The 18,594-nt window shown below is 47.1% G+C and overlaps 1 protein-coding gene across 12 annotated transcripts in view; it reads right to left on the reverse strand.

Annotated features, from left to right (window-relative positions):
- The window catches only part of CUX2 (cut like homeobox 2), a 256,506-nt gene that overhangs the window by 54,162 nt on the left and 183,750 nt on the right, over positions 1-18,594 (reverse strand). For all 12 annotated transcript variants that reach the window (XM_036080583.2, XM_078060978.1, XM_078060979.1 and 9 more), the window contains one exon: positions 4,082-4,160. In XM_036080583.2, the coding sequence (XP_035936476.1) occupies positions 4,082-4,160 (79 nt within the window). The remainder of the gene's footprint in view (positions 1-4,081; positions 4,161-18,594) is intronic.

Raw genomic sequence — 18,594 nt, forward strand, 5'->3', positions numbered from 1 at the left:
CAGGAGTGTTATTTTTCTGGAGGGGGTTGGAGCAGTGTGTGTGTGTGTGTGTTGGGTTGGGGGAGGAGGGAGAGTGCGCAGGGGAGCTCCGAGCACCAAAACCACATCTGACATTTGGTTCTTGTGTCTGAGGATAAAATTTAATGAGAACAAAAATATGTCTTCCTAATTCCCCTAAGAAATCATTAAAACATTTTGTTATTCTTAAATGTCTCGAAAATGAATTAGAGCCCCTAAAGGGGCCGTTCGAACGGTATGTCTCCATCAGTTAAGGCTCCTTGTTCTCCAACTCAGTGACAGCTAGGGACATACGTCTCCCCCGCCTCTCCATTTCTGGGGAGCAGAGTTGCGAAATCAGACGCGTGGAATCAGCACCAGACTTGGAACAACCCCTTTGCGGGGAGGGGCCGGAGGGCAGGAGGACCTTCTGGAAAGCTCTGCACCGGTCTTGAGAACTCTCACAGTCCCTGGCTGGCACTCTGGCCCTGTGACTGTGTTATCAGCCCTATCTCCAGAAAGATGAAGGTTTCACGGTGAACCCCAGAATTAATGACTCTTTTCTAAGCAGGGGCCGTAGCCTCTACTCACGCTCAAGCACTAGACTTGCCGGCGCTCCCCTAGGTTTGCCATGAGCAATGATTATTCGAGGGATGATCATGGTCACCTCTGCCACCAGAATGCAAGCTCCCTGAGGGCTGGACCCGTGTCTGCATTTGCAGGCTCATGGCTAGGTTCTCAGGGTCTAGCAAGTGCCAGGCACACGGCAGGCACTTAATAAATGTTATCTGAGTAAATAAACACATGACAGGCAGAGGGCTCTAGTTAACCCCTTCTGGGAACTATCGCCCCCTCCAAAAGAGCACCCTTTCATTCAAATAACCTTCCCCCCATTTCTGCATCTGAGTCTTATTTCTCATTCATTCAAAAATTATTAGGTGCTTACTGTGTACCAGGTTCTGGGTATACAAATTCAGTATGATTCAGTTCCAGGCTTAGAGCATTTCACTTCTAGGGAAGCCAGACACATACGTGATGATGAGAGTAGCTCAGTCTCCAATTTATACAAGAGGAGGCTGGGGCTCAGGGGGTCAATTAATTCATCTGCCGTCACCCAGCAAGTAAGTGGTCCAGGTAGGATTCCAACCTGAGCCTGGAACCACAAGCCTGTCTCGGTGCTGCCCCCTGGTGCTACAGGGGAAGTATACGGGGTGAGAGGAGGAGCCTTGTGTGGGGTCTCCTAGGAGACATTTTTGGGGTCTATTGTGGGTCACTCTCCAATGTCATTTGTCGCTGAGCCTGTGGGACTGTAAGGATTGAAAACTGATGGTAAATAAGAGGGTTTATTTTCCCAATTATTTTTTTCCAGATAACTCTGATGAGAGTAGAGATATAAGCAAAGCACCTGCCAGGAACAGGGCTTCTCAGCCACATGCCTGGTGTGGTCCTCAGTGAGGGTGACAATGGCCGGGGCTGCCCCAGGGCCATGTCCTCATGGTGGGCATAGAGCCCCAAGGGCCATACTGTCCAACCCCAGCTGTTCTCACTGCTCAAACATCCTCCTTGAGAAGACCCACACAGCATGCTGCCCTCCTGGGAGTGGGGAACTGGAGGGTAGGACCAGGGCAAAGAGGATGGAGTCTGCACACTCCTCTGCAGTGGGCTGAATGGTGGCCCCTGAATATATATCCATGTCCTAATGCATGGAGCCAGTGAATGTGACCTTATTTGGGAAAAGGGTCTTTGGCAGATGTAATTCAGTTAAGGATCCTCTGGAGAAGATCACCCTGGATTATCTGGGTGGGTCCTAAATTCAATGACTAGTGTCCTTATAAGAGAAAAGAGCTGGAGATTTGGGACCCAGACATAGGGAGGAGGGGGCCCTGTGAAGACAGAGGCAAAGACTGGAGTGATGTGGCCACAAGCCAAGAGACACCTGGAGCCACAAGAAGCTGGAAGAGGTAAGGAAGAGCCCTCCTCTAGAACCTTCAGAGGGAGCACAGCCCTGCGGACACCTTAATTTCGGATTTCTGGCCTCCAGAACTACGAGACAATAAATACCTGTTGCTTGAAGTCCCCCAGTTCGTGTTAAGTTGTTACAGGAGCTCCCCTGGGTAGCCAAGTTGTGACGCAGTGCAGCCACTCTGGACGTATTTGTTGAGCGTGCGGAGACCTGAGCCCCACTGCTCCTGGCTGTGAGACCTCAGGCGTCACACTCAACCTCTGGGTACCCCCGTGAAGGGGGCTGGTTGGCCTGTTCCCCTGGGGCTGTAACATGCAGAGGGTAGAACAACCGCTATACCAGGCGAGTGCTTTTCAAACTTTGACGTGCTTTTCAAACTTGCCTTTTCCCATTTCTGGTGGCCTCAAGTGTTCCTTGGCTTGTGGCCACATCACTCCAACCTGTGTCTGTCTTCACAAGGCCTTCTTCCCTGTATTTCTCTGTGTTCTCTCTTCCTCTTACAAGGACACTAGTCATTGGATTTAGGGTCCACCCTGTATCCAGATGGTCTCATCTCAAGGTCCTTAACTAATCACATCTGCAAAGACCCTGCTTCTAAAGAATATCATACTCCAAGGTTCAGGGTAGACATGAATTTTGGGAGGACACTATTTAAGCCACTCTAGTTGTCCAAGACAGATGGAATGAGGGACTTTCCCACCCACAAACACAAAGATCCTGGAAATGACCTCGACATTGAGTAGAAATGACTTTGCCTTCTCCATGACTTGACTTAGTTGGGATTTCATTTTCTTCTTCATAAACCCCCCAGCCCCAGTCACCAGATAGCACTGATTCCTGTAGCTGTGTGGCAAGCCCCAGAAAGGACTGGGAGGGAGTTGGCACAGAGGGTCCCCTCCCAGCCCCACCATTGTAAGCAAATCACTTACAGCTCTCTGGGCTCCCTGTTCTGAGTCAAGAAATGAAAAGGTGGCAGAGAAGGGGCCATTTTGGAAAAGGGAAACTTTTTTACAGAGGTGCATCTACGTATCTTAGGGGTACAGGTGAATGTTTTCAAACTACTCACAGCTCTGTAATCCACACCAAGATCAAGAAACAGCATCTATGGCCCCCAGAAACCCCTTCTGGGAACTATCGCCCCCTCCAAAAGAAACCACTCTCTTGACTTCTAACAGCACAGGTTAACTTTTTTTTTTTTTTAGTTGAGGTGAAATTCTTAGAACATATAATTTACCACTTTAAAGTGAACAGTTCAGTGGGATCTGGCATATTTATGAAGTTGCACAACCACCACCCCCATCTAGTCTCAGAGCATTTTTATCCCCCTAAAAGGAGACCCCACACCCATTAGCAGTCACCCGCCCCCCCCCCAATCTGATATCGCTCTTTTAGATTTGCCTATTTTGGACATTCCATATAAGTGGAGTCTTAGGTTATGTGACCTTCGTGTCTGGCTTCTTTCACTCAGCATCATGTTTGTGAGGCTCATCCATGTTAGAGCAGGTGTCAACGCTTCACTCCTTTTTATGGCTGAATCCTAATTCCATTGTACCACATTTTATTTATCTATTCATCCATTGATGGACATTTGGGTTGTTTCCCCCTTTTGGGCATTGTAAATAGTGCCGACAGATTAATTTTTGTCTGTCTTCATATTTCATGTAAAGAGAGTCATATAAGTATGTGTTCTTTTGGGTTGAGGTTGGCTGCGCCATGTTGGGGAAACATTTGAGGTCTTTCCTCCAGCGCCCTCAGCAGGCAGAGAGCACTGGGCACCATCTGTCCTTTGTAGCAATGGGATGGGGGTTCTGGCAGGCAAGACACTCAGCTCCCCAAGAAGGTCCAGGTGGGAGATCTTGCCAGGAGCCCCCCAAAGCTTCCTGGCTAACACTGGAAGGTGGTGGGGGAGGATGGAGGAACTGTGTGGGGACATGTCACACCAGACTGGGTGTGGACCCTCTCACCACCCCCCAACAACCCTCTCCTGTGGAGGGCCCAGCCTTCCCCAGGATCCTTGGCTTGTCCCTAGATCCCATTGTGGGGAGGTCCCTGTGTAACGACCTAATGGGTGGTTCTTCCTTGACATTAATTATCCAATTATGGAACCCAAATGTATCTTACCTGGTGCTTCAATCAATTGCTTGTAAACACTCAGGAAAGCTGCCTCAGCCTCCTGACTTCTCTTACTAAGGGCCACCACCTTTGGAAACAAGAGAGAGAGTCATGTGTAACCATGGCATCTGAGTCTACAAGGAAATATGATCATTTTCTACATGTGCAAACATGGGATGGGGGGAGGAGGTGGGGAAATGAAGGTCAAAAGTATGGAGTTAGAAAGTCCAGGTTCAAATCCTGGCTCCACCGCATTCCAGCTGTGTCACTTTGGGCATGTCATTGGCCCTCTCTGATCTAACTAAGGTTTCCCTCATCTGGAAAATGGGGGGAAAACAGAACCTACCTCCTGGGCCTCTTCTGGGGACTGAATGATGCTGCATGTAAGTGCTTAGCACAGGGCCTGGCACAGAGCAGGTTAACAGCTATTATTGTCGTTGTTATGAAAGGGTCATGCTGGAGATCCAGATATGACACATGTTCTGGGGGAAAGTGGGACACATCTGGGGAATATTTCTTGCCACTGAAAATTACAGAGAAATTGTTAAAGCTCTCGTGAGATGTCAAACAGCTCAACAAATGCTTCCTGACTGATGAAAACACAAATGGCTGGATAATCCCATGGTGAAGAGCTAACTTCATGCATTTGTTCCCTTCCTCACAGACTTTTTTGTTCTGCCAATGACGTTCACTAAGATGATGTTCCTCAAGTGAAGTTCCTCAAGACATTTCTGGGGCTCAGCACCATCTCATCCCTCTCTGCCCCTGGCTATGAATTCCAAGCTCTGGCCTCATAGCTCCCTTGGTTCTGGCTCTTGGTAGCCAGTCCCCCTGGCATCGTCCTGGGCCTCCCCAGCACATGCTGGCACGAGCTACTGGTACCCGCAGGCCACCGTCCCTACATCCTCAAGAACACCCTAGGCGGGGTATCTTTCTTTGCACTGGAACATCTTTATTCTCCCTGACATTGATCTACCTCTCCCTCTGGTGCCAACTTCAATGATGGATCTATGGGGAGTCTCTCTCTCTGTCTTTCTCTTTCAGAGGTGGGCTTTTCTTACCAATCCCAGTGATGCCACTTGGAGGAGTGTCTGTTATCAAGTTCCTTCCCTTGACGTGAGCTCTGTGAGTGCACTGTCTGGTGCACAGAAAGTGCTCAACACAATTTGTTGAATCGGCAAATCTAAGAGAGTTGTCCCAACTTTAAGTCCTGTTTGTGACATCATTTTGGAGAAATGACAGGGTCCAATTCTGAGACGGTCCATTCATAGAAGTGGCTAACTAAGGCACAAGCCTTGGAGCCAGGCCACCTCGGTTCAAATCCCAGCTCCACCACTTACTATCTTTGTGTCCTTGAGCAGACAGGTCACGGCAATCCCTGTGCCTCTACTTCCCTCTCTGTAAAATACGAATAGTAACACCACACCCTCCCTTGCTGGAGGATCAGATGATTTAACACACGTAAAGCGCTTTGTAAAACTCATGGGATACATTAAGCCCCATATATGTCACCTCTTGGTATGACTGACCCCTTCCTTCTTGCCTGTTATGGGGACAGGTTCTGTCCAGTATTGGGTGATAAACCCCAGCTGTGCTTATCTGGTGTCCTACAAAGACCACCTGAGAAAGGCCCTGCCTCCACACCTAGTAGCACACACTGGGAAGAGGAATTTGAAAACCACAGTGGTTCCTGTAAGGCCTCCAATATGGCAGCCGCAAATCACAGTGGCTACTGAGCACTTGAAGTGTGGCAAGCACACATTGAGATGGGCTGTGAGTGCAAAATACACACCAGGTTTCAAAGACAGTACGAGAAAAAGAATGGACAATAGCTCATCAGCATTTTTTATATCGATTACATGGTAAAGTTACATCTTGGATATGCTGGGTCAAATAAAAAAAATAAAATTACATGGTAATTACGTGGTAATTACATGGTAAAGTTACATCTTGGATATGCTGGGTCAAATAAAAAAAATAAAAAGTTACATCTTGGATATGATGAGTCAAATAAAATCTCTTATTAAAATTCATTTCACCTGTTTCCTTTTACTTGTTTTTCAATGTAGGTACTACAACCTGTAAAAGTACATCCATGGATCACATTATATTTCTATTGGACAGCACAGCTCGAAGGTTTTACAAGGTCCACAGAGAATTCGTTATTTAAGAGAGGTGGAGGGAAATGTATGGTGGATGTTGAGCAAATGATTTTAAAAAGATCAGTTACAAAAATTCCTTAAGCTCTCTTGTTATTCTGAGAACAGTCTCTGGTCTTTTAAATTCCAGAGGGAATGATAGTCTCTCATTCATTCAACAAACATTTCCTGAGCACCTGCTATGTGCTAAGCATTGTGGGCTGAGAACTCACGGATGGATAATGCAGACTCGAGCCCTGCCCTCATGGGACTCACAGTCCAGTGGGGAGACTGACATCAAAGCAGATTCTCCAGGTAACTCATTAATTACAAGTGCTAAATGCTTCGAAGGAAAAGTTCAAGGGGGATTTGAGAGTGTTTAAGTGGGGAGAAGCTGACCCAATTTGGTGGATGAAACATTAGGAATTGCCTCCTGGAGACGGGAAACCGGCAATGGCGAACATAAAGAATGTTCCAGAATCTAGGAAAGGGAAAAATCACCAAGTGCAGGTAGATTTTTGATCTTGCTGAGATGGACAAGACACAGTTCTTGTTCCCCTGGGGACTCAGAGCTGAGTGGGAGATACAGCTATGTCCAAGAGGAACCACAACATGGGAGAAGGTGATGCAAACATTAGAGTATTTAGAGTAATGTGAGGAGGGAGCAATTAATTCAGAGTTTGGGGGGGCATCCTTGATGGGCCAATAATAATAATAACATATATAATATTTAGCATTTACCATGTCCCAGATGCTCTTACTATCCATGATCATCTCTCTCCATGGATACACCAATCACTAAAGATAGCTGCTGTCATCATCCCGATTACACAGATGAGGAAACTGAGACTCGATGACACTGAATAACTTGCCAAAGGTCACCCAGTAAGTAAATGGCAGAGTGGGATTCATCCTAGGTCTGGGGGTTCCAATTCCTGCTCTGATCCAGATGCTGGCTCCTTTCTCCTGGATAGAAAAACCATCCCAGTCAATGGGGATAGTCGCTTGGACCCCACGTGCTGCCTCATGACATCATCCATGGCTGTACCAGGTCATAGGTTGCTGTATTGCTGATCTGGAGCCCAAGAAAAGCCATGAGAAATGAAAGCAATTCATTTCCTGAGCCCTAGATGGAAAATTATCAAAGATCAGCCAGCAAAGTCTGAATGTTTCATTTTACAGTTGTCTATGCTGAGCACGTGTGGTGGACGGGGTTTGGGAAAAGGCATAAGAATGTTCCACTGACTTGGGGCGCCTGGGTGGTTCAGTTGGTTAAGCGGCAACTCCTGGTTTCAGCTCAGGTCATGATCTCAATGTCTTGGGATTGAGCCCTGTGACCAGCTCTGCACTCTGTGTAGAGTCTGCTTCGGATTCCCTCTCCTTCCCCCTCTCCCTCCAGCTCACACACACTCTCTCTCAAATAAATAAAATCTTAAAAAAAAAAAAAAAAAAAGGAATGTTCCATTGACTTCTGCAAAGGAACTTTGGGCAGGGGTGGGGCAAATACCAGAAGATTCCTTTGATGTTTCCCTGTCCCTGCCTATAGAACCTTCTGCTTTCTACTCACAGGGCTTATCAATTTGTAAGGGTGTGTTGTTTACCTGTGTGACTGTCTCCTTATGATGCCAGTCTGCCCATCAGAGCTACTCTGTCCAATACAGTAGTCACCACCACATGTGGCCACTGAGCACTTGAAATGTGACTATTCCAAATTCAGATGGGCTGTAAGTGTAAAATACGGGATTTTTAAGTCTCAGGATGAAAAGAGGGTTGTAAAATAGCTCAGTAATTTTTTAAAAAAAGATTTATTTGAGGGGGAGGGAGAGAGCACGAGTGGGGGGCGGGGGTGGGAGAGACAGAGGGAGAAGCAGACTCCCCTGCTGAGCAGGGAGCCCGACCCGGGACTTGATCCCAGGACCCTGAGATCATGACCTGAGCCTAAGGCAGACGTTTAACTGACTGAACCACCCAGGCACCCCTATCTCAGTAATTTTTTATATTGATTTTATGTTAAAATGATAACACTATGGACATATTGGTTTCAGTAAAATATATTATTAAAATTAAATTCACCTGTTTCTTTTTACTTTTTAATGTGGCTATTAGAAAAACTTACGTATGTGGCTTGCATTATATTTCTACTGGATAGTGTTGGTCTAAATCAAGGGTTGGCAAACTATGGTCCTTAGGCCAAATCTGGACCTTCATCTGTTTGTGTAAATAAAGTTTTATTGGAATACAGTTGCAGCCATTCTTTTATTTATTGTCTATGGCTGCTTTCATGCTATAATGGCCTAGTTGCATAGTTGTGACAAAGACTCTGGCTGTAAAATAAATATCTGGGGTGCCTGCATGGCTCAGTCAGCAGAGCATGTGACTCTTGGTCTCAGGGTCATTGAGCTTGAGCCCCATGTTGGGGGTAAAGATCACTTAAAATAAAATAAAATAAAATAGGGGTGCCTGGGTGGCTCAATCAGTTAAGCATCTGACTCTTGGTTTTGTCTCAGTCATGATCTCAGGGTCATGGGATGGGGCTCCATGTTGGGCTCCGCACTCAGCGGGGAGTCTGCTTGGGGGTTCTCTCTCCCTCTGCCCCTCACCCCTGCTCACATGCTCTCTCTCACTCTCTAAAATAAATAAATAAATAAATAAATCTTAAAAATAAAATAAAATAAAATAAGAAATATTTACTATCTGGCCCTTTACAGAAAAAGTTTGCTGATCCCTAGTTTTGAGACTCAAATCTAATGGCTGGACAATATTTTCAAAAGCAGAGATCAAAAAACATCCTGGAATGGCTCTCAGTTTTAATCAGTTCAAGTTTAGGGCTTCCCACAGTCAAGATGACTTGAAGACAGGGAGCCATGTGGATGCCCTGCCTTGTTCAATCTTGTTTTAGAACAATAATCATGACTGTTTCTAGAAGGCTAGGTCAAAATTCCTAATGGCATTAGAGCCTGATCTGGTGCTGGGCCTAATGTCATTAAGCATCTCTTGGCCTTAGTTTGTTCAAACATCAAGTGGGAAGAATACTCTCTATCTGCCTAAGAAGCTGCTAAGAATGGGCTAACATGTGGCAAAAAGTCCCATGGAAGTTGGCAAAAAGCTTTCTAATAAAGCAGTTAATTATTCTTCCAACCACACAGGATGTCTTTTCCAAAGTCTGCAACTTTAGTGCATTTCACCCACGTGCCCAGACAGGTGAGCCTGGCACAAATAAAAGGCCATGTGTCTCTGCCTCATGGCTGGGTCCGACCACACAGAAGGGCGGGAGAAAGTGTCCAGAATGACAGATTTGGCTTGTGACAGGCGATCTTTGAAGGCCATCTGGGGAAGGAGGAGGTGGCGGCCAGCTACAGACACCAAGAAGGTCACATCAGAAATAGCTCAGCGTCTGATGGAGCACGCGGCATTTACACCACCCGCTGTAATACGAGGGGTGAAAATGTGTTTGGTCCCCCAAGTACGAAAATAACAGGTGCAGAACCAGTTAAGTCAGGGGAGAGGCAAAAGCCTGTTCTAGCCACTTAGGTCTCATCTGGCAAGTGGTTAAAAGTGGCAAATTTGGGGGCCTCCTGAGGCTGAGCTTCCATGAGCTGTCCGAGTTAGCAGTGACAATATCCGCTGGCTATCGAGAACTTCTCTGTCCAAGCTCTTTACGAAGAATGGTCAGAGCTTCTGGAAACTGAACCTTATTCTGTGCTCAGTGCCTTACCCTTGGATTCTCCCCCAGTTCTCAGATGTGAGCACCGTTATGGCCCCCCATACTACAGAGCAAGAAACTGAAAAGAACCAGTTGGTGGCAGAGGTAGCCCAGAGTCTTCTCATTCCAGGGCTCAGGCTTCCAACCAGAAACCATTGCTTCCCAAAGCATTTTGCACAGTCCCCTGGGCATGGAAAGGAGGACCTGTGATCAAGTGTGCACACACTTTCTGCCTGGATATGTACAGAATATATCAACAAAATGGACGCATGGACAAGAGCTACAGGAAAAAGTCCCCTTTAACTCAGCTTAGCCCAATGTTTTCCCAAATGCATTTAGGCCACAGAACTTTTTGCTTCAGAGAATGAACCTGGAAACTAGGGTTCTGTGGAACACACTTTGAGAACAGCTTTCCTTTACCACTGGGTCCTGGGCTCTGGGGAGGGTGGATGTGGTGGTTCTGGGAGACAGGGCTGGGTGTATCTGATGTGGCAGGATTCTGGAAGAAACTGAACAATGGGTAATCGAGAGGAGGCAGGTGCTCCGAAGATCTCAGGATCAGGATCTCTGAGGAGGATGCAGAGGAAATGAGATCTGGGGAGAAAAGGAATCAGCTCAGGATGGCAAGGGGTGTGTGGGGCATGCCCTTAAATGCTCTCTGAGGCCTGGTTCTCCCTCTGGAGGCCTGGAGTGCAGATCTGAGGGAGTGCATGGGGAGCAAGGGGGTGCGGAGAGCTGTGGTGTTCGTGGTCACTGAGGGGAGCACGGAGAAGGGGGCGCAGAGGGCTGCGGTGTTCATGGTCACTGAGGGGAGCATGGAGAAGGTGCAGAGAGCTGTGGTGTTCGTAGTCACTGAGGGGAGAAGGGGGTACAGAGAGCTGCGGTGTTTGTGGTCACTGAGGGGAGCATGGAGAAGGGGGTGCAGAGAGCTGTGGCATTCGTGGTCACTGAGGGGAGCACGAAGAAGGGGGCACGGAAGGCTGTGGTGTTAATGGTCACTGAGGGGAGCACGGAGAACGGGGTGCAGAGAGGTTCAGTGTTCACGGTCATTGCGGGGGAGCACGAAGAAGGGGATGACGGAGAGTCAGCATGGAATAAGGGGGTCAGAATGAAGGGGGAGCATGGGGTGGGGGCACAGACCCCCAGGGGAGCAGTAACAGTCAGGGGGTACATGGAGAATGAGGGGGGCAGGGGCATGTGGAGAATGAAGGGCAGGAAGAAACCCAGATGCTATGAATGGGGGAGCAAGTTGCTCACTGTGGGGGCTGCTCACGGGCTGGGGTGGTTTGGTACCCAGGTTCAAGGGGGTTCTGGAGGGGGTACTAAAGAACAGATTCGAAAGATGAGGGGCACCTGGGTGGCTCAGTCGTTAAGCGTCTGCCTTCGGCTCAGGTCATGATCCCAGGGTCCTGGGATCGAGCCCTGCATAGGGCTCCCTGCTCCGTGGGAAGCCTGCTTCTCCCTCTCCCACTCCCCCGCTTGTGCTCCTGCTCTCGCTATCTCTCTCTCTGTCAAATAAATAAATAAAATATTAAAAAAAAAAAAGATTTGAAAGATGATTAGGAGATAAATTCCTGATTCTGGACAAGATGGAACTAAAGGTGGGGAGGGCTGTGGGGTACATTTAGCCAAGAGAGAGGAGCAGATGTAGGGGGACACACCCAAGAACAGTCTGTAATCAGCTAAAGATCTTTCTGGCCATTGTGTTGAGAGGGATAGAGCTATAAATATTCCAGAGTAGGGGTGGACCAGGGGTGAGAGGAGGGTGGAAATTTCAGTCTTAGAAAGCTCTAAGTTCTCAAAATGAGCTACCTTATGAGATACTGAGCTCCCCATCAGGATAGGCATCAAAGTACTTGACTATCTATCTGAGAGGCCTGCATATGGAGGTTTGGCTAGACTATCCAGAAGACTTACATGTAATTCTAAGATGAGTCTGTGTGATAGATCCCTTTTCTTTATAGCAATATTCTGATTTTCTACTACCTGTAAAATAGGATAACTTTTATCCTGTTGTGCTGGTATAGGAACTGTTATCATTAATAACAGTGACTACCGAGCACTAACTCTGTGTCAGGCACTGTGTTAAGTGTTGGGCTTATATTATCTCATTTAATTATAACTCTGAGGAGGTGGTGTTACTGCCCATTTAATGGATGAAGATATTGAGGCACAGAAGGGAGAAGGTCATACCATGTGGGAGTTGGGATGCAGATTCAGCTTAACTGGACTCCAAAGCCCATGCTTCTAATCCCCGCTTGGGACTGACTCTAGTGGGAGTTTTGTGGAAGCCGCTGGAATGTCTGAAAGAGTGGGAGGAGCTAGGTGGTCAGGGGACTGGAAGGCCAGGAGGAGCCAAGCACCCGAGTCTTCAGCAGAACCTGACTCCCCCTGCCTTACACAGTGTGTTTGCTGGGAGCTCCATTCCTGGGTTGAGTGCTAACGCTCTCTCTGCTATAAATCATTGATGTGGCTGAGCAAATGAAAATTACAATTTAATGTTGGGGTTTAAATAAGAAATAAGAGTTTGACTCTTATTTTTGTTGGCTATTGTTGATCTGGGCTATCTCGGCTCCTACCTAGATGGGGCAGAAGGCTGAGACCTCTCTGGCCTTCTGAGGTCTTGGGGGCATTCCCTAGAGGGCCATGGGGGTCCCAGAAAGACCTCATCCTAGCAGCCTGATTCCAGATTCCAGATTCCTGGAGCCAGCACCAGACACTTTCAGATCCCGACAGGATGGAACAGAATTAATGCATCTGGCCACCTGTTACTATTTTGAATCCTCAGGTGTAAAACGCTAATTCGAATTCCATGCTTGAGCTCTGAGACCCCCCCCCTCTTCTAGGGCTGCAGGTCCAGCTTCTAGATTCTCCCCTCAATGCCTCAACCTGCAACGGTGATGGACATGGGCACGAGCTCAGTAACTACAATAATAACAGGTGTGTTTACTGAGCACCTACTATGTGCACACCCAAGGGGAATCATCCCACCCCCTCCCAAGTCCCTCAAACACATACTGAGTGCTTTACATGCATTAGATCACTTGATCCTTGCAAAATTCCCATGAAGTAGTGTTATAGACTGAACTGTGTTCCCCTGAATCCATATGTTGAAGCCCCAACATCCAATGTGACTGTATTTGGTGATAGGGCCTTTAAAGAGGTATTTAAAATTAAATGATGTCAAAATGGCAGGTCCCTAATCCTATAGGACTAAAGTACTTTTTTTTTAAGATTTTATTTTTTTATGTAATCTCTACCCCCAATGTGGGGCTTGAACTCACGCCCTGAGATCAACAGTCACATGTTCTATCAACTGAGCCAGCCAGAAGCCCCAGGACTAATGTCCTTATAAGAAGAGGAAGAGACCCCAGGGATGTAGGAGCACAGACGAACATAGTGAGAAGGCAGCTGTCTATAAGCCGAGGAGAGAGCTCTCACCAGACACCAACTGTGCCAGCACCATGATCTTGGAATTTCTGCCTTCAGAACTGTGAAAAAATAAAATTCTATTGTTTCAGACACCCAGTCTGTGGTATTCTGTTAGCCTGAACTAACATAGGTGGGCTCTATGGTTATTCCCATTTTAAAGATGAGAAAACGGAGGTACAATGAGTTTAAAAAGCAACCAAGGATGCAGCAGTTCTTCAGGGAGGCATAGGGTTTGGGCAATTTGCCTTCTTGGGGACTAAAATATTACTTTGATAGGCGGCAGAAAGAAGCCAGCAGGCTGGGGCCCTTTATTTTTATTTTTATTTTTTTTAAAGATTTTATTTATTTATTTGAGAGAGAGAATGAGATAGAGAGAGAAAGCATGAGACGGGGGAGGGTCAGAGGGAGAAGCAGACTCCCTGCTGAGCAGGGAGCCTGATGTGGGACTCAATCCTGGGACTCCAGGATCATGACCTGAGCTGAAGGCAGTCGCTTAACCAACTGAGCCACCCAGGCGCCCAGGCTGGGGCCCTTTAACCAAGAGGATGGACAAATGGTTGTTAATAGGGACCATGTGACACATGCCAAAAGGGGAAAGCAGCTGTTTGATAGCAGATGTTTGAGATTTTAGAAACCAGTTCTCTTCCAGCAGGTTATACTTTTAGCTCTAGTTGGTTTCCACTGAATGCACTGGTGGGGTGAGTCATGCAGGCATCCCTTCCTGAGGAGTCATTCCCAGACTAGTCCAGCTCCAGATGCCACCTTCTCAACCCATGATTTGTCAGCTCTTAGGTCTGAGCCCCACCATGGGAGAGTGGGTCTGTCTGTTCATCGCTGTGTCCCTTTCATGCAACTCTGTGCACAGCAGGTATTCAATAAATGACTGCTGAGGGGCGTCTGGGTGGCTCAGTTGGTTAAGCGACTGCCTTCGGCTCGGGTCATGATCCCAGGGTCCTGGGATCGAGCCCCACATTGGGCTCCCTACTCGGCAGGAAGCCTGCTTCTCCCTCTCCCACTCCCCCTGCTTGTGTTACCTCTCTGTCTCTCTCTCTCTGTCAATTAAATAAATAAAATCTTAAAAAAAATAAAAATAAATGACTGCTGAATAATGAGACTGTGTTTATGTGTCAATCTTGGGGGTGATTCTAAGGCTGGAGAGAAACTGGTGGAAGTGGGGGTCCCTCCTTATTGAGCATCTCTTAAAGATGGGGTCTGTTCTAGGCATTGGGCATTCAGCACCAAGCAGGACTGAATCAAACCTGTACCCTTGTGGATCTGACACTCTAAAGGCAGAGGTGGACAATAAAATAAATCATAGTATAGAATGTGTGAGCGTGACCAAGTGCAGGGGAGGAAAATAAAGCAGGGAGAGGGATAGGAGTCTGGGGCAGAGTGTGTGCTGCCTAGCAGGGCCAGGGAAGGCCCGGGGTGAAGTTGTGCCGTGATCTGGGGGAAAAGTATTCCAGGCAGCGAGAACAGCAGGTGCAAAGACCCTGGCGCAGAAGTGAGTTCAGCTTGTTTGAGTAACAGCGAAGAGGCCAGTGTAGTGGGAGAAGGTGCGTGAAGGGGAAGAGAAGGAGAAGGGCAGGGGTGGAACCTTGCAGGCCACTGTGAAGACTTGGGACTTTTTCCTCTAAGGGGGATGAGAAGTCCTGCCAAGGTTTGAGTAGAGAAAGAGACATGATTTAACATTTGTTTTAACAGGATGCTTCTGCCTGTTGCTTGGAAAATGGACTGAGGCTCGCTGGGGTAGAAGCAGAGGGACCCGGGAGGTGGCTACTTTAACAGTCTGGGTAAGGAAGGACAGCTGCTCAGAGCAGGGTGGTGGCAGCGGAAGTGGGAGAAATGCTCGGGTCTGGATGGATATGAATTCAAGCCACAGGCTTTGTTTCTCAGGAACACAGAGGCAATGGGGAGTGGGTGGCAAGAGGTAGAGGGGAATCAGGGAGACTCTGCAGTTGGGGGCATGAACAACTGGATGATCTTAAATGGCCATTGCTATGATTTTTCTCCCTCCTTTGCAGCCCAGCACAGGACAGGTCAGGAGTGGGCACTAAATCAACACCGACTGAATGAAAAAACGAATGAATGAGATAAGGAGGGAATTTAAGAGGTTCTCTGAGCTAATCTTTACAAACTACAAACTTAAATAAAACCCCTCATCAAGAAGGATGATGTAGAATAATGCCCTCCAAGTAGCCCAAACTAAGCTGTGGTCTCGGAGGCTCTGCAGAGGTCTCTTGGAGGCTCCCTGATGGAGTAACCATGCAGCCCAAGGTGGGAGGGGTCAGAGGCCCAGGATGTGCCCCAGAGGACCCCAGCACACACTTGTCTTAGGGAAGCCAACGGCAGGGTAGGAAACAGAAGAAGCTAGACCTGGGAGTGAGCAGATGTGGGTTCTGGTTTTGGCTGGGGCCTTGAGTCCCTGCTCATCTTTGGGCAAGGCACACCCCCTTTCTGAGCCTCAGTTTCCCCATCTGTAAAGTGAAGGTGCTGGCCTTAAGTTCCCTTCCTACTTTGTTGTGCAATGGTTCTAACCTGTCACCTAGGCAGACAAAGACAGACAGTCTTCTCCCCACACACTGATCCCCACCCCACTGGTATTTTAATCAAAGGCAGTGCAAGGCCTAGGAGCCCACCCAGGCTCTGACTGAGGGGTGGGTCTGCTGGGAGAGGATGAGGCAGGGGAGAAAAACACTGTGCAATTTTATTCTAATATTTGTAATTATTCCCAGGCTAAAAATAAGGCACAGAGAAAAGTGTTTTCAAACGTCGGCATTAATGAACACTTTTTATCCAACATAATACAGGCCCCCAAATGCACTTGATGTCAAGCTCCCTGAGATCTCGTGAGCAGCGCCCCACGCCGGGTTGACTTTCATGGCTTGGAAGCGGTGCAAAAATGAAATGTCCCACAAGTGCAGGCTGGCAGGCTTGCTATTAGCAAGAGTATAATCATCAATTACGTCCAATCACAAACTACTGATTTTATAATTATCAAATGAAGTTCTAACTTCTCACCTCTGCTCAGTGGCAAACTAATATAATCTCTCAGTTCAAAAAGGAAGCTTTTTTTCTTTTCCCTTTTCCTCTCCTGCTCTCTCTCTCTTCTGGGGAAAGAATTTCCAGGCCTCCACGTAAGACTGCATTTAAATTGCTTGTCACTCAAAACAAAGGCGAACCACTCATTTGTAATTCACCAGCCACCTGAACAGACTGCCTGTTTTCCTTTAAGCATCCATGCACTGAAGCACAAAGATCATTTTTCTATTGTTAAAATTGTATAAGCCAGGGCTTTTTTTAGCAGCGAATACACAATTTCACTTCTCTTCCGAGGGCTCCCGGCATAAAAGGGACAGGAGGTTTTCTTTAGTGCCTTACAAATAAATTTCGCTTCGGGGTATCAAAAAAATCAACTATATGCACATATAATAAGCCACAAAGCTTATTATCAAGGCTATATATATATATATATATATATATATATATATATATATATATATGTATATATATATGTGGGGGCAGGACAGAAGGTACATTTCTTGTCCTGCCTGGGGTGTGGCCAGTGGATGAAGCTGGATGATTGAGATTCATTCTCATGGGTGCTGGAAGCATCTGTGTCCAATTTCCTCTTTTTGGGAGCTGCAGATATGGCAAACGTGGCTCTGTGCTGACTGGCATTTGGCCGGCAGGCTATGAGAGCAGAAACAACCCAGGGGTGGGTGCCCCCAGCTCAGCCTTGCTGTTCTAGCCGGCCGCAGGCTCCAGCTCTGTGTCTGACTTCCTGGCTACCTCACCCCAGAGGGACAAGCCATGGATGGCTGTCACGTAGCCCCTGCATGCAACTGACCTCTTGCGGCTCAGTCTTTGAGGGCCGGACTTGCTTCGCTAACAGCTCAGTTTTTCTGCCTAACTGATTATAATAATAATATTTCCAATTTTAATCTAGAGCTTTTTATAAAGTACAGAGACCTTTCACAGAAATTAGTGCATCTGAGCCTCCACACGCTCCCAGGGATGGCCCTGGACAGGCAGGATGGTTGTTTGAAAGGCCCAGAGAGGCTGATACAGTGGCTCCGAGTCACACAGGAAGGGCTGAACTAGGGTGTGAATGGGGTCTTTGGACTCAGAGCCAGCTGTGTGGCAGGGAATTTGGGGCTGGAATTTGTACGACTCCCAACCTTAAGTGGGAAAGTAGCTTCCATTTTGGGTAAATTAGAACAGACTCAGGTTCACCTCTAAAATGTCCCCTTCTTGTGCCTGAATGTGCTACACTTCCTGAGTGGGAGAGTAAAGAATGGGGTTCCTGCCAGCCCACCAGAAGTTATTCATAAGCTACAGCCGGTCTTTCTCTGCAGTAGCCGTGGGGACGAACAAAGATTCTTGATTTAAAATAACAGTGAAACTATTCTGTATGATGGTGGATACACGTTATGCCATTTGTCAAAACCCATAGAATGTACAACACAAAGAGTGACCCCTAATGTAAATGACAGACTTCAGTTAATAACAATGTATCAATATTCATTCAACAATTGTAACAAATATACCTCACTAATGGAAGATGTTAGGGGAAACGGTGGGGGGCGGAGAGGGAGTATATGAAAGCTCTACACTTTCTGCTCAAATTCTAAACCTAGCTAAAACTGCTCTAAAAAAGTCTATTAACTTAAAAAAAAAAAAAAGGCAGTAGTGAACATGTATAAAGCAGTTACTATGTGCCAGGCACTGCTGAATGTTTCCCACATTAACTCATTTAATCCATACAATAGCTCTAAGGTCAGTATCATTATCTCTCTGATTTTATCGGTGGGGAAAACAAGCATCAGAAGGTGAAATAATTTGCCCATAGTCACACAGCAAGTGGCAAAGCTAGGATTCACGCCCTGGGCTCCAGAGCCCACGCCGTGAGAGTAATGGGGTTATCAGTGAGTTTTCACCCAAAGCCTGTCCCCTTCCCCATGGGATATGGTTGTGTGTGAGCATCCCACCATGCTCATGGGGGTCACAAAGTGCATTAGACTAGGGGTCATGAACGGTGAGGTCCAGGGCCAGATGCACCCCAAGGACATATTTTCTTGGACCCTCCAGTGTTTTAAAAATATTTGAGGCATCAAAATTCATCAAGTTACACACTTAAGATTTGCGCATTTTACCGTATGTAAATTACACCTCCATAAAGTACTGTGAGCATGAAAATATGTGCATATATATTAAGCCAGCATTTAAAAACCAGAAGAGATCCAAAT

This window comes from Halichoerus grypus, chromosome 13 (assembly GCF_964656455.1).
Source record: "Halichoerus grypus chromosome 13, mHalGry1.hap1.1, whole genome shotgun sequence".
NCBI classification, from domain to species: Eukaryota; Metazoa; Chordata; class Mammalia; order Carnivora; family Phocidae; genus Halichoerus; species Halichoerus grypus.